Raw genomic sequence first — 27,665 nt, forward strand, 5'->3', positions numbered from 1 at the left:
TATGCTGGGAATGCTGTACAGCTCACCATCTGAATCCATCGTTTTATTATCAAACCAGATGGTTATAATACTGTACAGGTTAGCAGTACTACTACAGTATTTTATTGCTCATGACAAAACCCCTTTAAAAGCTTGTAGCACCATCAAAATTGTCAAATCTGCACAATACTGAAATCATACCACACTTAAGCAGTATTTGAGCAGCAATCTATGCTACTCCTCCCAAAGACATCCTCATAAACTCCCATATAAAGAAGTGCTCTTAGAACTATCAGTAAATGTGAACAAAATTGGCACCTGAATTTAAGTATCTGCCTTAATTAACTGTGCTGACTTATCAGAGTTCAAATTTGTGCACATGTATTAAGCGCTTTTATGACCACATCAGTATACCTGCTGATAACATCAAGCACAAATATGAAGTCGTCATATTTGAAGTTAGACAGATCCGTTCCTAGAAGATAAGTTTTCACTTTCAGTTGAACATCCTACAAAACACAAGCAAGTTTTTGTATACTTAATACACTGAAGACAAAAGGTGAAGGCTCAGATGCCTGGTTTATCAGCACTTTTTTGTTTGTCTTATAACTTTTTGTTTGTCTTATAACTTTTTTGTTTGTCACTTACAACTTCTTGACATTTAGAGTAGAATTGTATTTTTCTGTAACATCAAGATTTCCCATTGATCCTCTAAAATATTATTATAAACAGTTTCTTTAACACTCTAAACATGAGGTCAATCCTAAAGGCTTTGTTTTCATTGCAAAAACAGAACTCTAGATTACAACTCAGCCATGTTTACAGCTTTTTCATCATACATTTAGGGTCTCACTGAACATCAAACTGAGCCAGCAGTCAGAGGAGGAATACTGTGAAAGCAGGCAGGTTCACAAGACTTCAGGTTCTCCACAACTATGATTATATCAGAAACATAAAGCAGTATGACTGTGCTAGCAGAGAAAAGCCCATTAGGAGAGAATAGATCGTGAGGTGGCACGCAGGTTGGGAGAAGTGTAATCAGGCTGAAAATTCTGTTACTATGTTTTAGCATCCTGACTGAGTTTGTAAGCATAGAGACTAAGTAGTTACTGAGCCATGGAAATCATATTTCCATTGTTTTGATATATTTAGCTCAAATTGAATCACATAAAAATAAAAATCCCTGCAGAGATTTCTTTAAGAAATCAGTACAAACATAACTGTATATTTATATAAATATATATACTTATATGTTACATATTTATATATATATGTGTAATATATATATTTATATGTTATAAATACAACTGTATATGGGGGAGGCAGGGAGATAAATATTATGGGGGGAAACGGGAGATGGGGACAAAAAAAAAACAAAACCCCCAAAACATACCTGCCATATTCGTGAAAGGCCATGTTCCAATTTCTTTTTTACATAGCTGCGGTCAAAACTGTTCTCTTCCGTTCCAACCACATTGTCACCATCTGAAACTGAAGGTAAAAGGTATTGTCGATATTTCCAAAAGCCTTGAAATGTATCCTACTTTTCTACCCCTAATGAAACTTCTGCCTTAGCTATTCTCGTATCATCCATTATGTAAAAATCCAGGAGAGCTGCAATGCCTTACACTTTTGAGAGGAAACAAATAAAGCCAATATAAATAGCACATGCAAATGCAGACCAGAAGAGCTTCTGACTGCTTTTATGTAAATGAGATACCCCATTTAATAAAAATTTAAAAAAAACCCAGAGCAACAGATAATGGTATTTCAAACACAAAAGATAAAGTTGAATGCTGAAGTGAGCACTGTTCATCCTCTACAACATAAGATATTCTACCTTTGTAGACAAGAATCATGAACTTGAAAAGTTCAGAAGATTCTTAACTTTCTGCCCCAGTAAATTCTGTCTGCAACAGGAAGAAAAATACTGAAACCCTTCCCATGAGCTATGCAAACAACATAGTATGTGTTTTTCTTTTTTTCTCCTCTCATACTAATCTGTGTTTATGCACAAAATAATGTCAATCATATAATTAGGCGTTTTTCACTCCTCCCAATTATTTAACTCCAAAACCTTCATTCCCACAGTGGTGAACCACTTTCCAAGAAAGCACTGTAATGCACGGTAAACTTCTGTATGTGGCCCTTTCTCTCCCCATGGAGGAAATATTTATTTTCATTTAAAAAAAAAAAAAAAGAGAAGGTAACATTTCTACATGCAGTCTGTGAGCATACAGTTGTGGTTATGCTTGCAGTCTGTCATGGCCCATTGTCACACAATTTGCTTCACGGCCAACGACTGATCACAGGAGAGCTCTGTCTTACCCAGACTAAAAATACAAACTTACCCCATGATAAGAAAACTCTGCTGCTTTTGTCAAGAAGAAAAACTATGCAAGTCCTTTAAAGCCCAAACCATCTAGTGATTTTACACAAAAGATAAAGATTCACATAGAATATTACACCAGAATATTACAAATCATACAGTCCTCCTTCCACCCTACCATTCAAGTGGTTGCTGAAGAATCAAGAATGTCTTTAGAATCCCAGCATTGCCATGCAGCTCAGATCTGTCTTTCCATCCCTTCTGAAACCCTCAGCTAGTTTTCAGTACTTTAGTGGACTACTCACTCCCTTGTTCCTAGCCCATCTGGTCTCATCTCTCTATCACACACAGGCTCCGAACTCAAACCCATCTCTTTCCCTTACTCCTGATCCCAAAATTTCCTTTCAAAACCTTCCCTGAGGCCCAGACTATCATTTTGCACCCATGTGAGGAAGTCTCCCCACAGCTGCCTGCATGTCACAGGAACAGGAAGTACAAAGTCCAGATACTCCAGGAACACACAGAGGGATTTAAAGAAAACTAAATAAATAAATTAAAGCAGTTGCTAACGATATCATGAGAAAAACAGTCCCTATCTATAATTTGGGCCTACCTGGAGAGAAAAAGGGCACGTCTAACATTCTTGGCTTAGGTTGTTTTTTAACCTGTTGGCTTCATGACCAGGTAGGTGCATCAGTGCGACAATGCACACAGGGAAGTAAAAGAAAGAGTAATCCTCAGTGACTGGCAGTAGCGTCGTGGTCAGCACTAACTTGTGGAACACACTGGGGGGGGAAGGGGGGGGGGGCGAATCTTCCTAACATTAACAAGGAATTCAGAAGCAATACAAGGCCATGGACCAGCCTGCCTCAGAGGGATCACACGCAGCTTCTACCCAGGGAGACAGCACAAAGGCTGTGAAACACATTCTGCTGTTAATCTCTGTGATGCTGACAGATGGCTCAGGTGCATCTCCAGAAGCTTTTCATTCATGAGCCGATCTCATCAACGCAGGGACAGGATTTTACATGGCCACCCAAAACGAGCAAGGGCAAAATTGTCACCAGCAAACCGAATCCCTGTTACAACAGTGTTCCTTAGATGGTAACATGGTACCAGGACCACTGAGAGAGCTAACCCAGACTGACCTTGGCAGTTCTTAATGACTAAGCTTCATATTTTTTTCCCCAAAAGCCTCCTGGCTTTCCTCAGAGACAGCAGCAATTTTTCATGTTATTGTACTTTAAATCCTAGCCAGCAACTAAGTACCAGGCAGCCGCTTGCTTACTCTTCCCCCCCTTTACCTCCAAACTCCATCCCCGGTGGATAAATGGCAAAAGGTGTAATTATGAATAGTTCCCTCTAGATGGCTCCCGAAGTACAGAGGTGACGACAATGCTGAGCACACACACCGAATCTGTTTCGCGACCAGCGATTCTATCGTGTCATAAACCAGTACCATAAAGAACAACGAAATTATAACATTGTGTCCCTCCTCACGGGCAGAGCACGAGAAACTGAGAAGTCCTTGATCAGGGTAAGCATTACTTAGCAACAACTAAAACATCGGTGTGTTATCAGCATTGTTCTCAGACTAAAGCCAAAACAGCACTGTACCAGCTACTGAGAAGAAAAATAACTTCTAATTTTGCTATCTACTAAGGAAAACTCCAGAACCATAAAGAAGCCCATTTGACAGGGCCAAAAAAATTTTGTTAACAACACAAGTGCATTGTCAAAAGTGATTTATCATGGAATATTAAACAAAATATAAACATAAATAAGAATTCAACTAGGGAAACACTAAGCAGATCTGTATCCTTTCTCTGACTGTACAAGTAAACAAAAGCAGCTATCTTAACAATTGCACGCTCTTTAGGAGTTTCTGCCACCTCCTCTCTTCTGTACTGCTGCAGAGTGAAACCAAGCCTAAACAAGTCACCTAATAAACCTTTGAACTATTCTCAAGATAAAGACCATAGCCCTTGTCTTCATGAACTGCTGTTTATGAAGGAATGGTTGGAGAGAGTCATATGGATGCTAGTGCTCAATAAAAATCCATGCAGTATTGTCTCTGGCGATCTCCTGGTGCTCCTGGTTTATGGCCAGTCACACTAAGAGGTCTTGTTTCCAGAGTCTTTGAATGAATTGCACTGATACCACCAGTGCAAACGTAAGAATTTAGGATAATTAATTTCCTTAAGAATCAGGCTGAAGAATTTGGATTAGGTAGCAAAATAGATAAATACTCATAATTTCACATAAAAATAAGAACTTATTCTTCTGGATGCCCAATTTAAATACAGTAATGTTTCAGGTTTCTTAGTATTTCTCCAAAAGTCATAAAATCAGCCTTCAGCCACAACAAAAGGTTTTTGTTTAATCCTTGCTAGGCGGAGATTAAAAAAAAAAAAAAGAAAAAGAAAAAAGAAATCAATCAAATCACTGTCCTCTATCTTCTTCATTCTTTGAACACCAAGCAGGTCTTCAGAGAATTTATGCAGTATTATAAATGGAATGTTTTGAAAATTAAAAGTGTTGAAATTAAATTTACATCTTGCATCATTTTCTTCTTGCTTTTTATTGAATCTATTACAGCTATTGCAGTTGTTAAAAACTTCTACCACTACAATTACACTACTGAAATCAGAAACTTAAAAGCTATAGTGATCATTTTACTGCTGAGTTTCAGCTCTTCTGTTAAGTTAGTGTCTGAGGAGTGCATGTGAATTACATTAACATCACAGTAAATTTTATGGTACGTAAAAATCCAGCTGAACCAGATAGGGCCTCACACAAACCAATGCGACTTTTAAGTTCACTTTGCTTTAAGCAGGGAAGACAAAATGACCTGACAGGTCCTTGAAAACTCATTTTTTAATTTGATTCTACACTACAAACAGAAACGATGAAACAATGCTTTGACCATGACCAACAGTGCGAGGGAAAATGTTACAGTAAACCATTTATTTTCACGGATGAAAATGCATACCACAGTAATTTGCTGTTTTAGATACAAACGCCAAAATCACACTAAGTAGCAGCTCACTACATGTGACATAGAATTAATTTCATGCTATGGAGTTGATACTTTTAGTTCACTAATTTTATTTTAAGTATGACTAAAAAAGTCCTACATATGAACACTTAATTATATCTTCCCAGTGATATATTAGAGCAATTAGTTAAGTGTTATTATTGATGATTCATAAAATTATCAATTCATTTCACTGTGATCTACTGCTCCTCTGTTATAACATTTCAGCAAACTAATCTCATCAGTATTTCCTATTTCATGAAAGGTACTAAAAACTGTCTCATGCTTTAAAAATTTCTAGGATTACATTTATATCTAGTTATCTGTCTCTATTTAGTTTATTCCAAATAAGGGGTTTTTTATTTAACTTAAATGACAGTAATCCCCAAATACCAGTCCACACTGTATCTGAAAGAACAACTGCAAATTCTGAACTCAATTCTAGGGGAAAAAAAAAACAAACCAGAAAACAAATAAACAGAATAATTAACAATATAAATCAGGCACACCCCTTTCCTCAGAAACGGAGAAGAGCAATTATGTAAAGTACATTTTAACATCTGTAACAGGCATTAATAATCACAAATACACAACACACGATCTAGATGAAGTGCAACCTCCTTTTCTTAATCCATGCAGGACTTCTTTTGGATAAGCTTCACTACTAAAATAGAGCTATCTAACTCACATCTAGGCCCAGCTTCTTACTTCTACAGCTGGGTTTGTGCCCTAAGGTCAAGAGTCCCTTGCCCCATTTAAGGTACTAAGGTGTTAACATTAACTGGCACAATGAGAGAAAAATACTGGGGTTTAATTGAGGGAACAATTTTAGCATAATCTTCTGAACTGCATCCATGGTTCCTTCTGAGATACCTGCCTTTCTACAGGAATTCTGCCCTTTGGCTTTAAAAAGCTATTAAATTGATAAATATAAAATGATATTTCCATATACAGGTTTAATAATTATTACAGCATAAGCAATGACTTTTAGAAAAAACAGGTATCTGGCAGATATTTATAGCTCCTCTGAAATTAAATTATACTTGTGAAATTCCCTTTCGTGTGCTTTATCATTACTGAGGCATTTGAAAAAATGATTCAGTAGCACAAATATATTCTGGGTGTATATTACAGCTAAGCCACATTTCCAGAAACTTAAAAAATGAGTAACAGAAGATTTACTGGATTAGCATGCATTTAAAAATCAATGCATTTAAAACTACTCATGTGTCTGAACATACCACTTTATTAGGCTTAATGGTTCCTTTAAATGACTTTGCAGTGCAAATGATTTTCTTTCTTCAGGATATCACAAGTAACCAGACCAAAGGGACCTACTTTTAAAATTACATCTGGAGCTGAGCAAGTAGTCTACTACTGTGATAATGTTTTCATGCAATAAACTCTTTATGATACCTTCTTTAACCTGCTTTATTTTACAAAGATCACAACATTATGAAGAGAATGAAATGCAATTATCTGAAATGATTTTAAATTTAAAAATAAATATTACTGAGAATAAGCAATCCACTCAAAACCTCAGTATCTTCCTTCATATGGTGCATCTTAAAATCAAATATTTCCACTCTGAATTTTAATTCCGATAGACTTATAAAAAGCTCCATCTCAAATAACAGTTTCAACAAATCCACTCTTTTTTTATTTTTTTAAGATTCCACACAATATGGGAAGGACACTGAAGAAAATACTTTCATTGACTTTTCAAATTTAAAGTAGGAAGACAATGTTAATGAGCATAAATTACATTCTTTTTAAGACTGAAGCTCTGTAATAAATCTGATTGTGACAGAAATGTTGGATTTCAACACACTGTAGGAAGCAGTGTTCCACTATCTATTCTTTACTTCTATTTCCAATTGTTTTCCCTTTTTTTCTTATCTTTTCCCCTTTCTTCTTATTATCTAACATAAAGGGTACAAGTTTTATGCAAATCAGGCAAGGATGAATAACTTCAGCAGCAATCCCATAGCCTTCATCCTTCGGCTGAAAGTAGCAGACCTATCTGATTCCAATAAATGGGAGCTTTGCATAAATCTTAATGCTATAAATTTCACACTCTGCTCTCTGCCAGCCACAAGCATCTTGGGTTAGTGGGGACAGCAGACAATAGATGAAGGTTTAGTGCTCCTGTCCTAAAAACATCAACTAGAACAACAATAATAAATCAAAATTATACTCTAAGATAAAATATTTGCCTTTTCCTGTAAGGGTATCAAGGAAATTGTGACAGCAACTTATAATGGATTCACTAAAAATCCTGTGATTCCTAAAAATCACAACAACGGATTTGCAACAGATTCATTTCCTGTTTTTTCAGTTACCTTTCCTAGTACACAATCCAGTATCCTAATCTACTAAACTTAATATGCAGTGAAAATTTCAACATTGATCAAAAAATCTGGACTTTCACTTTGGTTCTATATTAAAGGGAAAAAATCCTCAGATTTTGTAGTCATCTACCACACCTGACTTCCACTCAACAATAAGCAGTATTTAAAATAAAACTGTTTATATCTGCATAATGCCACATACATATATTAATTTAAAAATTAACCTTACACTGAAGACTACAAAAATCCAGCGAGTATTTAAGTCCTTACTGCACATTATAGGCAATAATGTGGAAGGCACTGAGTCAAGACCACAAAGGTACTGACATACAAATTAACAACTCAAGACAAGAAAAGTTATTTCAATTACTGTAAGTTTCACATCCAGAACAGTTTCTTACCAGATGATACAGCTGCTACCTCATCTTGGTCATGACTCTCATGCCACTGCATCGTTCGGTAGTAACTGAGCATGACTTCCCAGAGGGCTTTACAGAGATCAGCAAGGCACGGAATGTAGCTATCTGACGTAATATGCTACAGAAAAACAAAATAATGTTGTGAAACTTAACAACTGTATTCTTGTTTTGCAAAATAAAAAAAAAAAATAATAACAAAAACTTCCATATTTATACAGCTGAGGTGCCTGACATATCGGCTTCATTTTCAACAGTATTTGAGAGCTGATGCCTGATTTTAGTCAACTGATCAAATGCTGTCTAAAAGTGCAAAGTTTATTCGTTAGCAACTATTTTTTTCTCTCTTTTTTCCTTTTCAATAAGCCTACATGGTAACCACATCTTAAATTTATGGAACAGCAAGGCAGACACAGAAGTAACACCACACTGTCTAATGATGAGCACCTCTTACTATCAAAGAGGAATGCAGCCACCCCTGTGACATGCAGACACTGTATCAGTTCCATGGTATATATACTTGTACTTCAGTAGTACATAGCAGCCATCCTGCCTGATGCCTCATGGATTGAATGCTGTATAAATAATTCAGTTTTAAAATAAACAAACAAACTTAGATGGCAGCTGTCCTACCTCCACAATCCACCCTGCTCCAAAGAGCCAACTGTAATTTAAGATATTCATTAGATATCAGAGAGATAGATATGCAGTAGAAATATCTGTGATGAGGTTGTCAGGTAAAGGGATGAATTTGAGAAGGGGTTTTGCTGAATGAAGAAAAAACCCTAAAATATACTGCTTATCTGAGTGGCAATGGTAAGTCACCCTCATCTCACCTACTGTGAAGAATTACAGCCTCACAGTTTATAAACAAGGGCAAAGTCCAGCTGCGCAAGTGTGATTTCAATTACATTATTATTTAAAGGTTCTTAGAGAAGTCTGGAATGTCAAACTAACACTGTAGTAGATAACAGTTCACAATTTCCTACTGCTGCTTCAGCACCCACATTTGACTTCTGCAAGGCTACTTAGCTTTTACCATGCGGTACTACTTGCTAATCCAAAAATGAATATCCAAAATGATAACGAAAGCTTTGGCATTAGAGTTACAACAAAACTCTTTAAAAACAGTAACAGCTTCTGCAACAGTGATGTCCACATAGCCACCAAAATTATCAACCACAGATTCTCTGGAGAGCAAACCCTAATCAAAGCAAGCAATTCTCTCTGAATTGCATCCTCATCCAATGATGTTACCTGCAGTGTTCTAAACACCGTATGTCCTTCCTGAGCAACAAATTGCAATAAAACTTTAATAAGCTTAACTAGTACATTTGCTGGAGAATAACATTAGACTGGACAGATTTCTTTGCAAATGCACATGCATCACTTACATCCCTCCTATTTTTCAGCTTTCAGGTTAAAAAAAATTATAAACTGCATGCCTTTATTTTCTATTTATTCATGTTCTCTGGCTTCCTAAGCTTAAATAATGATCCTGTCAGTAGCATATACCATCTAAGCCATATTCTCCTACACTCTGCTTATAATTAAGAACTCAAAAAACCTATTCTTCAGCATTAATAGATGTCACTAGCAAAAGTATCTGGGGGCTGCATATTAATATGTCTTTTCAGTTTGCTTGCCCTTTTTTTTTTTAATGAATCATTACTATGGTTCTGTTACCTAACAAATCAGAACTGCCTTAGGAATATAAATCAGAGACCCTGGACAAATTAACAAAAACAGAAAAAAGGTCAAGTTGTACAGAAAAGTAACAATTGAGAACACTACTTTTTTCTAACACACCCTCTAATTAGAGAGTTGATATACATTAGAGACTGCATTTTTGAGACATTTTAATCTCAGGTACAACAAATCTTTGCTGACAATGGAACAGAATAGGGTAATAAGTTTAGCATTTAAACAGCAAGTTGTCCTGCCATTTCAACTGCTGTTTCAACCATTTTCTCTGCCAACTCATCAGGCAATGTTACTCTAACTGTATTTCAGGGGCTTAGTAGGTATAAAATCAAACTTCAGTTGTGCAGATCACTATACTTGAAGAGACATATTGGCTTCCAGGTAGCCAGGATGAAAGGATTGCTTGGTATTTACCAAGTTACTTCCATTTAGACCAAGGAAATAACTGAATTTCTCTGAACTTATATTAGAAGAAAGAAAATCAAAACTTGAAGATGAAGCAGCTGAACTCCCTCTTGCTCTAGAGTATTCAAAAGGTGAAAGGATGCAAGAGTTAATAGCATGGCATGTTGCTAGGAAAAGAAATCCTTAACAAGGAAACAGTGACTTACAGTGCACAGGCACATAAGCTACATAAATACCCGAGAATTACTGAAAACATTATTCTTAAAAAAAAACCACCAAAACACACACACACAAAAGAAACCCCACCACATTATTATAAAATGCAGTACCTGACTTCCAGAAAAGACACAAAAAAAATAAACCAAAGAAAAACTCTTTATATTCCCCCAGGAAAATAGGAAAGAGCTGACTGATTTCATTTAGAAAGACTTTTAGAAACACACAACAGGAGATCTGCCCCAAAAGGAACACTGATTTTATATTACTTCCATTGTTTTAATTAGTGAGTACTCCATAACCACTTAATACGTTAAGAGCATCCTGTCTTAACAGTTTAGACAGATTGAAGAGGGTTCTCACTGGAACTAGACAGAAAAAGAAGGCTCATATTTTAGTCTTAAGCAAGTTAATCCCTGACAACTGAATGCAGGAGGTTAAAATCTGTTGGTATTTTTTCTATGGGAAGTTAGATATGGAATTGCTGTGATAGTCCTGCCTATTCAGCACACTGATTTCACAAATGTACTGCAATAGTTCACAACTAACACTGACAAGCATGGTCAGCAATAGAGACCAAAAATTCGCATCTGCAGCCTGTCCCTAAATACCCGATTGTTACCAAGAGAGTAATGAAATATTAAAAAGAAAAAAATCAGTATATTTTTGGAAGTTACAGCAGCATTCATAGTACGTGGTAGTCCCAAAGTAGCATATTACACTGAAGACATGGTGGTTGTGAAATGTTATTCTCCTGTTTGAATCCTAAAATTTACTTCTTTACACTTACTTAGATGGCATGTACACTAACGCCAAAGAGCTAAGATCTAATGCAATCAAAATCAGCAGTAAGTTGTGAATATCCAATCTCTCAATTAGCCTATGAGTTGTATTAAGAAACTATAGTAGCTTCAGAGTTACTTTAATAACTGAGTCCCTACTTACATAAAGTACACTTAACAACAGATTAAAAATTATAGATATATTCAAGGAATACATACTGTACAAAGGTCTTTATACTGTAACTTCTGGAACTTTGTGTCTGTGTTTCCTGCGCACAGCTCCACATATCCAAGGACTACTTGAAACACAGTGTTGTGAATGGCTTGAGTGAAGTGCATGTGTAATTGGTCCATTGCTGTCTGAAAAAAAAAACAAGGAATAACAAAATTAAATAGTAAAATTCAATTTGTCATATGCCATCATCTTTTAATGCAAGTCTTTTTCAGCACTGAATACAGGAGATTATAAACATGACCTCCAATCCTTGTTTCAAAAATATCTAAGACTACATAATATTACAGTATGGTAACATAAAAGAGTTCAGATACTACCAGTAAAATCATTTTCCCCTGTCATCCTCTCTCTATAACTCACTATGTGTCTTACTCAGGAGATAAGTACTAACCTGTGTTTTTCCAAGTAGCCTGTAAGCTTGCTGAACTTTTGTATAGTGACTGATATCAAAGTTCTTGCATATTTTGGAGAGTGCTACATCCAACTGTTCCTATATAAATCAAGAAAAGAAAAAGAAATCTATTAAACACTTAATAAAAACTGGCCAAGTAATACATTACTTAAACAACAGCAAGTGAGGAAAATACGTTTATTTACACAATCTGATAATTATGCTTGTAAAATACCCAAGACTGTACATTACTGGACTATTTTGAGGCACTCAAATGTTACTTCTTGCAGCCTAAAGTACTTCAGTCTTGTATTTCTGTGAGCCAAACAGTTCTACCATTTCCAAGAACAAACACACTAAAAGCTACACTACTTCTCTGAAGTGATGTATATTTTGCAAAAGGCTAGCACCCCACTATGGGAGAGCTGGGATTTCTAACTTTGTCTGTTCCACTCCTAAGAAAAACCCAGATCTGCAGAGAAAGAAAATACTCCCCTGGTGTTTCAGCACAAGCAATTCAATTACAGACTTCTCAACCCTCTCACTGCCATCTGTTAAATGGAATAAACACTACCTGACTTTAAAGTTCATTGTGAAATAAGTAATTTATGGAGTACTATACCAGCACAATGATCAGTACCAAAGGAGAAAAAAGAAAGTAAGCACACACACAGAATTACTAGTTCTGCCATCAGAGCTGTGTCTGAGCACACTGAACAGCTTTGTAATAAATGAAGTTCCCCTATTATGTGCGCTGAATGAAAAAACACTAAAATGGGATCATATACTTAATGAGTAACCAATAAAGCTTCCAAGAATTTGACCATGTAACTTAAGAGCACAATTATCACTTAGACACCATAATATATTCAGAGATACACAGCCTAATTCTAGTTATTATTAATCAAAATGCATGAAAAAGCAAACACAATATATGATAATATAGACAGCTAGCAGGTATTTTTTTCTCTTTGCTAGTCACTAAAGCCATTTCAATTCTTATTGTTTAATGATCTTGCAGTGTAGCTTTGCTCTTGCAAACAGAAACCAGAGGAAATGGTGGGTTTGCCTCTACATACTTTTACTTACTCCACTGGAAAATTTTCATGAATTATTTCGTAAGTCACGAAATATTTATGAATTTTAACTCTAGATATTGGGGAACAAGCTGTTGCAGTTGGGGTGAGGAGAGGGGAGTGTTACTGTGTTAAGTGGTTCAGTATTTTCTTTAAGCACAAAAAAGGACACGAGAATACAATCAAAATTACGCCCACTGTAGGAGAGGAACTGGTTTGAGGCCATCTTACAAATCTGAATGTGCACAAGTACGTGGGTCCTGATGAGATCCACCCGTGGGTCCTGAAGGAGCTGGCAAATGAAGTTGCGAAGCCGCTGGCCATAATATTTGAGAAATCATGGCAGTCAGGTGAAGCTCCCGAAGACTGGAGAATGGGAAATATAACCCCCATTTTCAAGAAGGGGAAAATGGATGACTCAGGGAACTACAGAGCAGTCAGTCTCCCCACTGTGCCTGGCAAAATCTTGGAGCAGATTCTCCTGCAAGGCATGCTAAGGCACATGAAAATCAACAAGGTGCTTGGTGACGGCCAGCATGGCTTCACTAAGGGGAAATCCTGCATGACCAATTTGGTGGCCTTCTATGATGGGACTGTGGAACTGATGGACAGGGGCAGAGCAGTTGATGTCATCTACCTGGACCTGTGCAAAGCGTTCGACACTGTCCCACACAACATCCTTGTCTCTAAATTGGAGAGACATCAATTTGATAGATGGACCACTCGGTGCATAAAGAGCTGGCTGGATGGCCACACACAAAGAGTTGTGGTCAATGGCTCAATGTCCTGCTGGAGACCAGTAACGAGTGGTGTCCCTCAGGGATCGGTGTTGGGACCGGTCTTGTTCAACATCTTTGTCGCTGACATGGACAGTGGGATTGAGTGCGCCCTCAGCAAGTTTGCCGATGACACCAAGCTGTGCGGTTCGGTTGATACGCTGGAGGGAAGGAATGCCATCCAGAGGGACCTTGACACACTTGTGAGGTGGGCTGATGCCAACCACATGAAATTTAACCATGCCAAGTGCAAGGTCATACACGTGGGTCGGAGCAATCCCAGGCACAGCTACAGGTTGGGCAGGGAAGAGATTCAGAGCAGCCCTAAAGAGAAGGACTTGGGGGTGTTGGTCGATGGGAAAATGAACATGAGCTGGCTTCAGTGTGCACTTGCAGCCCAGAAAGCCAACCGTATCCTGGGCTGCATCAAAAGGAGCGTGACCAGCAGGTTGAAGGAGGTGATCCTGCCCCTCTACTCTGCTCCTGTGAGACCTCACCTGGAGTACTGTGTGCAGTTCTGGTGTCCTCAACATAAAAAGGACATGGAACTGTTGGAACAAGTCCAGAGAAGGGCCACGAGGATGATCAGGGGACTGGAGCACCACCTGCATGTAGACGGACTGAGGAAGTTGGGGCTGTTCAGCCTGGAGAAGAGAAGGCTGCGTGGAGACCTCATAGCAGCCTTCCAGTATCTGAAGGGGGCCTATAGGGATGCTGGGGAGGGACTCTTCATTAGAGACTGTAGTGACAGGACAAGGGGTAACAGGTTAAAACTTAAACAGGGGAAGTTTAGATTGGATATAGGAAGGAAATTCTTTCCTGTTAGTGGTGAGGCACTGGGGGCTGCCCAGGGAGGTTGTGAATGCTCCATCCCTGGCAGTGTTCAAGACCAGGTTGAACGAGGCCCTCGGTGATATGATTTAGCGTAAGGTGTCCCTGCCCAGGGCAGGGGGGTTGGAACTTGATGATCTTAAGGTCCTTTCCAACCCTAACTATTCTATGATTCTATGAAAATATGAAAATATGTGGGGTTTTTTCCTAAGCAAAACTGTATAAGGACAAGTAACCTAAAGCTAAAAAACTCCTTTAAAAGGTTACTCAGCAATCTGAATTTCAATCATATGTTGATTAAAAAAGAAAATAATTTTTCTTTTATTTCACGCAGAACAGCTGTACAAAGGGAGAAACAGGGCTGTCAAACTGCCCATGAGCAGAGCTCCTAAACTCAGAGCACATAAATCTTTTGAGCTATATTTTTTCAATGGCTCCTTCCATTATATCCCTTTGCATTTTATTTGTAACAGAATATAAAAGCAAAGTCAAATGTTAAAACCTAAATTACAAGGAAAGGGAAAGAAAAGAAAAAAAAGGAATGGACTTAAGCTGAAGCCCCCAACTATTCAGAAGACTAATTATTAAAATATTAATTAGCAGAATATGAGTCTATATTCATTAGAGCATGTACTTAAAGAGAACACTCTATGAACCCCAGGATGACTTACATTTCTCCCATATGCACAGACGTAAATTAGTCAAAAATATTTCTATAAATTATCAAGTAATAAAAATCCTGAATACGATCATTAAGGTAGCCGTGAATTGATTTTGCCAACCGACATGGCATATTTTACCCGATTTTAGTAGGAGCAGAATTTGCTCTAAAATTGTACATCTTCATCATCCGGCAAGTGTACCTTTGCTCCAGTACGTCATGTTACTGCTTTAACACTTACAATGGGCACAATTACTGAGCTAGGCTCATAAGTTTGAGAACACATTATACAGTTATTTAGGTTGACTGCAGCACAAAAGTCCACAGGAATAGCAATGACTATAGCATTCCAAAGACAGTATTTGAAAGAAATGTGCATGTTCTGTAGTTGCTAACAACATCAGACTAGATACCTCTAATACCTAGAGATTACATACTAACAGTTGCTGAACATCAATACATTTGTTCTTACCTCTATTTGTTCCAAGGTGTCTTGCAGTTTTGAATTCAGCTCACTAGTAATGAAAGAAAAAAAATGTTTAAAATAAAAACTACTTATCTTACTAAAATTTCACACCACGTTTCTTTTTTCCAAAAAGCCCACATTTGCCCACTACCAAGCCACAATATAGTAATTTATCATAAATCATTAACCTGCTGTTACTGTGTCAGGCTAGGATCACCCAACTCTTGTTTTTACTGAAAGGCACTTGATGCAGGCATTTGCAGTGCTCCTAACACTTCATATTAAAATACCTTCTGCAGCAGCACACCATCGAAGGTTTATAATGCACCTGTGTTAAGAGGGCCCAGGCAAGATCCCATCCTGATAGGATTTAGCCAAGCATTCGTTCAACAACATTCCCAAACTTCAAGAAACTCTTGCTGTAAATGTTTTCATTTGGCACTGTGGTCTACAGCAGAACATATCCAGAAGGGTCAGGGCTGTCAAATCTTTGCAAACTATGGTACAGTAACTTTCATTTGATGTTCAGGAACCCTTTACAGTTACACTCAGAAAGACTTTTTAAGACCATTATTTCACTTCGCTGAGCTTTATTTCATATAGAAATATTAACAAAAACAGCTACCATAAGAGAAACTATTTAGGACAAAGAAAGGCACAACTGCTCCTTTCCAACAATCAGCTTTAAAAATTTAAGAACACCAGCCAGAAAGACACAAAGTATGACTACTATGTTTGTGTTTGGCAAGGTCAAAGCAACCAAAAAATAGGCAAGATATTCTCTTCAAGCATGGAAAGCACAGCGTTTTCATGGGATAATCACCATACCTGATTTTACACCACTTACTTCTATGCTCTGTATCTTTTCTTAAGGGGCCTACATTAACTGTCAACTATCAAAAGACAGATTCTAGCTTTCCTTACTAGTTCTCTCCACTAAAATGATATGCCCATCATCTCCCCTTTTTCAGTTCTGTTAGATAACCTGAATACAACACCCCCCAAAGAAAGGTTTAAATACAAAAGAAAAAAAAAAAAATCATCAGAAAGAGCTGGAATTAGACACTGAATTGAGTAGCCACTTTTCTTTGTTGTTTCTACACATGCAACAAGCCTTCAAACATAAAAGCCTCCATAACAATTTAATGTTAGTAAATCTGCTGCTGCAGGTGATAACCATTTCCTATCACTCCAGTCTTTTTAGCAAGCAAGAAGACATTAGAGCAAGAGTAAGAACCTTGCGCTGTGCACAGAATCACTCCTTTTTTTCAGGTTTCAGAACTATGTACAGCATAGACCATCCTGCCCTGCATATAAGCATGTAGTTCATTTACATGTTGAAATTAACTGGTCTAAAAAACAGAAGCTGCTGACATTAGTAAAAAATGATGCAACACACAGGTAGCCTCTGCACAGACTGAACTAATTAAGCAAATGTACCACTGCAGGTCCTATGATAATTCAACAAGCCCTATGGTAGCAGATAGCACATAAACATAAGGCTATCACTCCTTTCAAGCAAATGTCATGAAATGCTGGTGCCCTAGTTGTGCCTACTGGCCAAGTTTTTTCACCTCTCCTAATTAAATCAGAAACACACACGGATTTTTCACCTCAGCCAGGCAATACACATACTCACACACATGAAGAATTTGCTCAACTACTTCCAATGTAGGGCTGAAAAATTTCCTGGGCTCTAGAAACCATTTGTTGATTACTGCAGGTGATCACATTTGACTAATTTCACCTGTACACCAGCAAAGATCCTCACAAAAACTAGCTCCTTGTTTTCACTATTTTGAATGCCAGTCAGGTCTCAGCTTACAGTCAGCTGATGACAGGAGGCTTGGTCAGCCCAGCATTCTGAATCCTCATGAGACCATTCCCAGCAAATGCTTCAAGATCAGGGCCATTACCGAATGGTGTACATTTCTTTTCTTTTGGAAGACAAGCAAGATCTTGTTCCATATGAAACACAACCAAGGTAAAACTGCCTGGTGTTTCTTACCCCTACTATTTAATGCAACTCCTGTGACAGCAGTGTCTTCCCATTCAAGTAAGGACTCAAGCACCAATTTCAAATACACATGCTCATTGTTTATTTATTCAACCAAGCCATGATACATGGAGGTCTTTGCTAGAACACAGCTTACATTTATGCTGACTAATTTAGGAGAAGAAAGTGCAATCACAAAATTTTCCAAGAAAAGTTACTTTGATCAAGAAATGTAGTGTCCAGCTAAATCTGCATGTATTTTCTAAGTCAGAATTATAAAGGTAGTGTTTGGACATAATGACTACATGATTATTATGAAAGCCCATTTACCATAATTGAGAATTTTATTCAAGGGATTAATATCATTCATAAAAAAAGTATTAGAAGTCTCTTTTTTTTTTAATCCACATCCATACAAATCTAAATGAGCACATTTTTAGAACCACATTACTGCAATTAACAGAAGTAACATCTTGACCCAAATGCAATAGACAGAGTCATCCTATTATCTGACAATGTATTTTCTACAGATTTCTCAAGGGAGTCTTCTCACATCAGAACCGATCAAAGGCAAAAGTCTTTGATTTATATTTTTAAACAAGAATTAATCACATAATACAAGCATTCCCTAGGAAGAAAATAATGGAAAACAGAAACCATAGACATCCAGCCTATCATTTCAAAGGAGGGTGAGGAGCAGCTTTGAAAAACAAGTCATTGCAGGGAGGCCAAAATATTTGCCTCTTCAGATTATGAATATACCAAAATAAAAACATTATGTGCTTCATAGGAAGGTTTAAATCCCTGAGAGCTACACCCAATTGTTATTCATCACCATCCCCAAGAAAAATGTGAACTATTGTACAAAGGAAGGCACCGATTCTTGTCATGTGGACAGTGGGTAATGCAAAAGGATACTGTGAAAACTTCATGGTAAGACACAGAGGCAATGCCTCATACAAGCACGTGTTATAAAAGCTACTACATCTCTTTTTTTTTGTTTTTCAGCTACCTGGTTTTTACTACAATCCTAAACAGAAATGCAAAAGATTCATTAATTTTGCCAAATACCCTGCTAGGCAGACATTATTCCATACAATAAATATTCTCTGATACTTCTGCAAGTAAAACTGTGCACAGAGAATGAAATGTAAGCACTGGGGCTGGGATTTGCATTCCTTCTGCTCTTCCAATGCAAACAAAAACAAGCTTAAAAAACTCTCTCAGAATAAAGAAGCGGGGCTGATTTTTTTCTGTCACCACCCTTTGTTTCAAGAAACTGTCTTCTTGCATGCAAGGATATTATTTTGAGTGCAACAAGAAAGTAAATCTTCACAGCTATTCATCACACATCTTGTCAGTATGTTATGAGATTTAAAATAGTATGATTTTTGCAGTTAAATATTCCAAATGGCAAAAACATGACCTATTAGTTTATGTTTCAAATTTTGTTATACTGGACATAGTGTAAGTGGAGATAAACTTTGGAGCTGCAATAAAAGCTTGAAGTTATTTAAAATTAAACAGAAGCTTTCATGTCATTTACACAAAACAGAATTTAACTCAAAGAAATGGTGTAATTTAACCTAAACCTTGAAAGAGCAAGGTTTTACAGATGAGCACTGCAAGATTCAAAGAAATTAAGCTGCCTTTTCCAGGTGAACAAATGTTGCTCATTTCTCTAGAAGAAAAAGGAGCAAGAGATATGCAGATTATATCAGATTAATGTTTGGAACCACAGAGCCTCTGAAAGAGCAATAAATACTAAGGAGAGCTTACTGAACAATTATAGATGAGACACGGGTATGGAAGACTGCAGGACCCATCTCTCTACAGAAGAGTTGAGCAGAGCAAAAGTTGTTCAGAAGTCATCTTGCTTCTAAACAACTAAATTGTCAAGGACTGAAGGAAATCACAGTCATTTCTCCTCATTCAAATAAATACAGTTTTCATTTACTTTTATATAAGGAAGGGATTCAAAACTTTAATATATGTAGGCAAATGTTGTCTGTACAGTCACTTTATATCCATACACAAGTTTCATGGAACTAGAAAAAAGCAAAAAGCAGCTTTCAAATCTGACTTCAGAATAGAGAGGGGCTTATTTACAGGTACAATTTGTAACTTCACACACATTTTTGGTGCATCTTTGGATCCTGCAACAGCTACAGATCAAAAGCAGATCCTAAACTAAAATCGAGGATTATGGGTAATTACTCTGAAGTTGCAACAAAGCACACATTTAGAGGACAGAGGAAGGCAAAGCATGTGCTTTCATAGATTTTGGCCCTAAATCAGAGAGCATTCTCACAGGAGATGAAACGATGTCAGAATTTTACCCGCAAGTTGAAAATCCTAATTTAAAATAACACCAAAAAACAATCTATTTAATTTAATTATTTTAGTGCAGGAAACATGAAAATTTACTCGATTCCTTTACTGTCGTATCTATTATGACTTTGAACTTCATGTTTACCCCTTTTTTTTTCTTTTTTTTTTTTTCTTTTTGAAAATCAGTGGTAACATCAAGTCCATCTATGCTAGGGACGACAGACACTCAATTTAGTTCAGTTCTGAAAGCAGCTTCTCCATGACAGCATGAATCTCTGCACTTGCTAATTCCACTGCCAACAACCTGGGTAAGTTATCCTCCAAAAGCCATCTTGCTGTAGGTGAATTAATTCCAGAATATAAACTTTCTTATTAAAAAGTAGCTCAGGTATCTCAAGGCTGCAGGTTGTAGCACAGTTATAATTCAGTCTTACTTGAAACTATACCTGCCAACATACTACAATAGTTACAAAACAATGACATAGTCCAAACATAGATTATACAGTGTTACTATTGTGAAGGCCGGTTAGTAGTGGGTCAGAAAGGGGGAAACCACTGAGGATGCTTATGCTTTTATACGTGCTTCAGGTTTACTTTTCTAAGCAGAAAATTACATTTCAAATCAAAGCTGCTTTAGAGAATGTGAATTAATGTTCACTGTTTCACTTCACTTACATGCCCTCTCCCTGGAAGTGTTCAAGGCCAGGCTGGATGAGGCCTTGAGCAACCTGGTCTAGTGGAAGGTGTCCCTGCCTATAGCAGGGAGGTTGGAACCAGTTGATCTTTGAGGTTCCTTCCAACTCAAATAATCTGTGATTCTATGATTTTACAAATAAAAGCATACAAGAAGGTGAAAGCAGCACAATGTCACCTTACCTTATACAGCTGTAGTGTTTGAAAGTGCTGGCAGCTTTCTGGCATTCCAAGCACAGCTGAATAGCTCCTGGATAGTCCTCTTCCTTAGGATAAAATATAATGGAAATCTAATTTGGCTTTTGAAGCAAAAGCTTCAACACCCACTTTTGCTTGCATGCTTATGTATAAACACTAAGAACAAAATATGTTGCCTCTTACATCTATACAGTAAAGTTAAAGGAAATGAGTAAGGGTCTACTGCAAAACTTAATGTGCAAGCAGTTTAGAATTAGGAACAGACAACATGTTAGCAACACCTGAAAACACAATGTATTACATTACCTTATGCAAATGACTTGCTGTTTTGTTTCCTAATGCATTCATACAAAACATATCAGAAAGTTTTTATTACAAAACAACTAACATCTTCCCAGTTAACTTTCAAACTTCTGTTAATACAATATGATCTATTGTATCAATCAGGATCAATCACAAAGTACATGAAGATGCCAGAAGAAAACCGAAACAAAAACATACAACAATGTGAAAGTCGAGGACTTGCCAACAGAACACGGGCAGTGCCTTAAGCATAATTACTGATTTTGTATTCTATTAGATATGAGGCCAGAAATGGTCTTGGAGGAAGGAAAACCCTCTTTAATAGCTAAGAGATTCCCTTTTTTTGTCCTAACTACATTGGCTGTATTATGTACTTCAGAGAGCTCAAATTCAAAGCTGCTACTGGAATTTTGAAGTCACTGACTGAAGAGTAAAAACACAGGGGCAATTTATACTCAACTATTATCATAAAACAAATTTAATTTCAGAAACTCCTTTATCAGCAGCATTCAAATGTAGATCAAGTTTAACTAAAACCACAAAAGAAGCCACATGCATTATCGAGTAAATGAAAACAGATCAGCACATTGGTCTAAAATGATAGCTGCATTTACAGCTCTTGAATCTTTCTCCATTGGAAACCTGGTACTTGCTCCATTAAGTCTAACAGAGCTCAAATCAGAAAGCCTGCTTACATAACATAATATTGCCAATATTTTCCAGAAGCAGCTCACCCCTGCTTCTGGTGAAAAAGTCTGGTCTTCTTTTTAATTGGGAACCGTATCTAAATGTGGCCATGCACATTCCAAGCGGCTAACTTCTTCTTGGACTAAAGACAATAAATTAGCCAATATCTGGAATACCTTACTGGGAGCAGACACTGAGAATAGAAACAGCGGTTCCAGCCCTTCATGTTCAAAAATAACTGGCAAATTATGATAATCAGACATTAGGGTCTGTGCGCAAATGTAACACCCTTTCCTCTGTCTCAAAACAACTTCTACCATTAGACAGTGAAGAGCTCATTTGCTGTGCAACAAAATATAGCACAGAAATTAAAAGCTCATCTTTGTACAGGGCTTACTGAGCAAAAGACAATGTTTATACAGCCTGTAAATTAATATATTCGTCCTTCACAAGAAAGTGTGCTGAGACAAGGTGTATTACCCAAGGTGGAATTAAACTCAAAGAATCTTAAGAGTTACAATTATTAAGACTCAATTTCCAAATGTATTAAGAACGAATGATCATAATGATGGTACATCCAGTATTAGCTGGAAATATCTGGCAAACTAGCAAGTCAAAATTGTTACACTACATGCTTAAAATATACTTGCTCATAAAACCCTGAAGCTGTCTTTCATACATTAATCACCTTAAGACACGATCTTATTTTCACTCTCTGCAGTATCTACTGCATTTTTTGGCAGTTTGTGTAAGTAGAATTTTCAGTGTCTGCATGCTGCCATGTTTTCTACATCTATTAAAAGGTAACCCAATGAATATGGAGAGAAGCTACTATACTTGCAAATAAAATATTAAGTATATAAATTTGTACAGGAATATACCAGTAGAAGTTCTTTATCCAAACAGAGCATATCGACAATCAGCTAAATCCCACCTTCTTTTCTCTTCCAAATATCAAGTTAGGGCCAGAAAAGAAGTGTAAGTTGAGGGTAGGGAGGGGAGTGAAGACTTCGTACTCTTCCTGAACTAATTCAAGTCTCAGTGCCCAGATCTAAATGTAGGATTGAGTTTTTGACAGAAAATATTCCCCACTGGCACAGAAGCTATCTAATTTGATATGAAATATTTCCCACAGCATTTAAAAAAAGAATTACAATATAATTTCAGCACATGCACACACCCATAGCCTGTTCGCAAGAGAAAGGAAAGAAGGGACAAAATTTAGATGACTGACAAAAGTAGACTTAGAATAGCTTCAAACTGTAATAGTCCGTCAGGGACTTACCTCCAACATCTCACTCAAGCGTACATCAGTTCTTTGCTAAAAATAAGAAAAATTAAAAAAAAAAAGTGTGATAACTACACAGCAATGAAGAAAATATTTTGCCATTGAAGAAAAACAACTGTACATACCAGTGTTTTTATTGTTCTCAGAGACTTTAGCAGTCCAATAAGCAACTGTCTCTTTCTTTGATTTGCAAGAAGCCCCAAACTAGTTTGTGTGAAGCCTTCCTTTGCTATATTCAGGTGTCTGCAAGAATTAAAAATGAACATAATCTTCAACTATACGTAAAATAAAACTGATTTCTAATAAATTCTAACATGTCCATCAGACTATATGCTAGAAAATAAGATTGTCAGCATTGTCAGGGAAATCCAGAAATTGAGACAATGCCAATAAACTACTAAGAAGTTATGTTTTCCTGTCTGCAGAACTTGTCTGAGGATCAATGGTGTATCTGTAAAGGTTCCTGTTTTAAAGAGAACTCCCAACAGAAAAAGTCAGAGCTCCCAGAGAGAAAGCTGGTATTTGTTTCAGTATCTTTAACTACTATTACTAATTCCATTCAGCACCTAAACAGGAAATATCATCAGCAAACAAACTTCCTGGGTTTACATATTTATTAAATACTTTTTCCCCCTTTCAATCTCTGCCATTATTTAAGCAAGATACCTTCTTCCATTTGTGCAAATAACAGCTGCTAATTGAAGGCCAGCCTGCAATGATGTGACACGTTCAAGTTCCTGCAGAGAGACAACAGGTTAAATGAATGCATAAGTTAAAGTTTGCTACACACCAGCAAAAACTAGTAATTAGCACATTCCTCTTGAGATGTTATAATGACTTTGTAGATTTATTTTATATAATACTTGTTTCATCATTTTATATATGCTAACCACTAGAATGTAACATTAAACAATCTTTTATAATACAATTCCCTTTCAAAGAAAGACATTGAAATCCATTTTTTCATTGCAGTAGGACCCTCTACATTTACATGCAGTCCACGAATCTCTGTATTATTAATGCACCACAGCAGAATGATCAAAGCTTCAGGTACAGAAGCACAGGGTTTAATCTACATTAATATGCCAGACAACAGCAAAACAACTAAAAAGAAACGGCATAACAACAACAAACAATCATGTTTCATACAGCATTTTCTTCTTTAGAAGCACTTGTGTTCTACCAATTCAATAGATGTCACTTCACAATGAACGTTAATTGTATCCTGTTGAATTTTGACTGAAAACTCTTCAGCACAGGTGACCTGACTTTAGTTTGATTTTGACTTCATGAAGTGCCTAGCATAATCTAAACTCCTTTAAAAAAAAAGTAAAAATGTTAATATAACTACTAAGGTTTCTTTTGTTAGGAACAGCAGTGCAGAAAACACTCTCCCCACATTAAAACAAAATAAAAATAAAGCAACTTTTGTTTTTCTATTCTGCTTATCATTTCAAAACATATAAAGTGTTCTCCCTGGGAAGAAGTCAGATTTTCACTTTGAAAACTAGTGTTATTCTAAAGACATAACAAGCAAAACCAAGTTTAAAGTTTGGTTCACTTTAAGATCAGCTCCGTCAGTCTTCAAAGATACGATTCTGACAAACCACTGAGCTACATCCTTCACCAAACCAGCTCCTCCTTTATGATACCAGTACAGGTTTTGAAAAAAATGACAGCTTAGTTACTGATATGCATAATATCCTAAGAAACTGAATTCAAACATTACTTTCCTCAGTAACTACTTCTCACTAAAAACACATTTGGCAAATGTCAGAAGTATTTAAAAGGTCACTGTTCCCTTTTTTACAAGGGAGCACACACAAGAAGGAGCAACTCCATTCCAGTCTCGTCTCTTGCAAAGATTCTGTAAAATCTCTCCTTTGAACGTGACCAAATGGATAGGCACAGGAAGAGCATGCAACCAGTAGTCCCCAGACAGGAAGTCTTCTGTCCAGCATTTAGGGTTGAATACATTTTTTAATCGTCTCAAAGACAATCTTCCACACATTAGTTGTTCCTAAAGCTCTTCCTTCTAAGAAGAAGGGAAAATTAAAAACCCTTGCCTTGTGTCTGTGCCATCCCCCTCTCAGCCCACAGTATTGCCTGTTAGACTAGCCTTTCACACAAGGAATGGGGTGCAAACCATGACTTCCCCACACTTTTCTTTGCACAGTGGAAAGGTGTTCAGGAGACAAAGAGCCAGCTGCATTTTTGCTTCTCCTAATAACCTGTTCCTGAAGTAGCTACCTCTCCAGCTTCTTGACCAAAATTAAAATTGTCATGATCACTGGTATGACACAGAAGTTTTCTTCTCATGAGCGCTTAAGATCAGTGGCAGGTTTCTAGTTAAGCACTCTTAAAAAGGTCATTACTGTTTTCTCCTACAGAAAAAGGTGTGAAACCATTCCTAAACACAAACACTGTTCAACTGTATTGCAGGTACTAGTCAAGCCTGTGAAACAATGTTTTCAGTAAGGCTTCTGAAAATGATCATATGCCAAAATCTGTATCATCCTAAGGGCCTCTAGCTCAATATGCCCTTGTTTTTTTCAGTCTGCAGATACAGAATTAGCATATATAGACAGGTAGGTCCAACCAGGCACTAGCATCTCTACTAACAAATTACTAGATTTAATCCCTAAGTACAGCATTATAACAGCACAAAATGGAGTGGTTTACTCTTAAACAGTGATTGTTAGTTATCTTACCTGAACATACGCAGGCTGTTTTTCAAGAATCAAGTCTGCAACTTTCTTAGATACCTTTAAAAAAGAGTATTATATGTAATACATAACAATCTCAATTTAATAGGCCATCCCTATACTAAAGTCCTACAACTTTGTGATTCTGTATCATTTAGTTCCGTAGTTTTCAAATTTATTAAAAAATATGCTACAGCCAGGTAAAATAGTCCTACAAATGACAATCAGCTTTCCTTAGGAGCAAGATATGAAAAATGTTTACAGTTGCATCTAGGAACTAGTGGGCATTTTTAAATTAATCCCTTACCTCTCTGCTCGCTAAGAAACATGCTAGAATAAAAAAAACAGAAATAATATGGGACACTGCAAGTGCATCAGCTGCGTGCACCTTCCAGTTTGCATGTTCTAGCAGCAGCCATGCACTGAAACTACTTCCCTGGCTGCAGCCAGTTCCCACTGTGCAGGCAAAATGGCCAAGAGACTGGTAACAGGTACTAGAATTATCCAGCATCTCTCAATGAAGTTGTCTCTCAGTCTTGAGTATTTCCTTGCAAAGCTAAGTCACCACCAGATATCCCCTTAAACTCAAAAAACATAAAATTGCCACAGGGAAAAAAAAAAAAAAAAGAGGAAAAATAAAACACAGAACCAAAAAAACCTACCCACTTTCAACTTCTTTCCTTCTACAGGACAGAAACACTGAATAATCATTTGGTTAACTGCTCACTAATACTTTACAAAATTTCATAGGTTTATTCTGGAAAAAGCAGTCTTAGGCAAAAGCAATCTGTTCTTCATGAATTGTTAACAATCCAATATTTTCCTCCTGTACATTTAATTCATTTAAAGACATAAATTAGGATTATTACTGTTATTTTACTTGCAGATACTTTCCAAATGCCACAGTTAATGTATTCATCTCCTGTACCATATTATTCATCTTTTAAAGAGCAATGAATCAATGATTTATGAACGCAAAAAAAAAAGCCCGAAATTAAAGTACCTTTTTAGAAGCTGCAACCCCATTTCCCCCCCATAAATTATAGTTATTATTCATAGTTACATTTCATTGGTTTATTATATAATAACACTGTGCCAATATTCACTACAAACCCCTGTGGGCGATTAACAAATTGGCAAATGAAAAAGAAGAGAAAAAAGCAACTCCTTCCACATTGCCAGAAATCCCTCAAAAAAAAAAAAAAAAAAATGCCACTACCACACTATTCAGCGTTGTGTTGAACATGACTTTTCTTGCAATACATGGGAAAAGCTGAACATTCAACAAATCAAGTTTCTAAAGAAATAGTGAGCACATTTGTTCTTTCTTAACAATAACTTATCACCCAATTTTACTTCCATAATTTCCTAGAATATTATTTATTGATCAATTTCCACTATAAAAGCACACAACATAATATTATGGGAAGAAATGCTTAGTAGCTCATGTGTTTAAGAAATCAAAACTTTTTTCAATTACACCTCTGGCTAGACTTATAGACAATGCAACCAAATGTCTGAGAATATAGGATAAAACAACTTTACTCACAGCAGCTTGCTGTTGTTTCAGTTTGTCTCTATACTCTTCCAATTCTTGAAGACTAAGTACTGGAGGAAGCCTCTGCACGTACACAATAAATTATATCCATGGGGAAATTAAAGGATGTTAAACTGACATGTAGTATGAACTAACTAATCAATTCCATTAAAGAAACATTCTTATTGCTTCTGTAATCTAATTTGCAGAATTGATCCATTATTTCAAATGATGGAAATAAAACAGTGTTAAGATAAACAATGCATTATCAT

At 36.8% G+C, this 27,665-nt stretch overlaps 1 protein-coding gene across 2 annotated transcripts in view; it reads right to left on the reverse strand.

The window, feature by feature from the left end:
- Positions 1–27,665, reverse strand: part of VPS50 (VPS50 subunit of EARP/GARPII complex) — an 89,778-nt gene that overhangs the window by 48,466 nt on the left and 13,647 nt on the right. For both annotated transcript variants that reach the window (XM_062605062.1, XM_062605063.1), the window contains exons 4-15: positions 27,406–27,477; positions 25,863–25,916; positions 23,818–23,888; positions 23,277–23,394; positions 23,149–23,184; positions 20,859–20,941; positions 15,662–15,704; positions 11,846–11,944; positions 11,439–11,579; positions 8,098–8,233; positions 1,373–1,470; positions 394–488 (exon numbers count right to left, since the gene is read on the reverse strand). In XM_062605062.1, the coding sequence (XP_062461046.1) occupies positions 394–488; positions 1,373–1,470; positions 8,098–8,233; positions 11,439–11,579; positions 11,846–11,944; positions 15,662–15,704; positions 20,859–20,941; positions 23,149–23,184; positions 23,277–23,394; positions 23,818–23,888; positions 25,863–25,916; positions 27,406–27,477 (1,046 nt within the window). The remainder of the gene's footprint in view (positions 1–393; positions 489–1,372; positions 1,471–8,097; positions 8,234–11,438; positions 11,580–11,845; positions 11,945–15,661; positions 15,705–20,858; positions 20,942–23,148; positions 23,185–23,276; positions 23,395–23,817; positions 23,889–25,862; positions 25,917–27,405; positions 27,478–27,665) is intronic.

Source organism: Pezoporus occidentalis, unplaced genomic scaffold (genome assembly GCF_034315485.1).
Source record: "Pezoporus occidentalis ecotype Australia unplaced genomic scaffold, CSIRO_AGI_Poc_V1 ctg9, whole genome shotgun sequence".
Classification (NCBI taxonomy): Eukaryota; Metazoa; Chordata; class Aves; order Psittaciformes; family Psittacidae; genus Pezoporus; species Pezoporus occidentalis.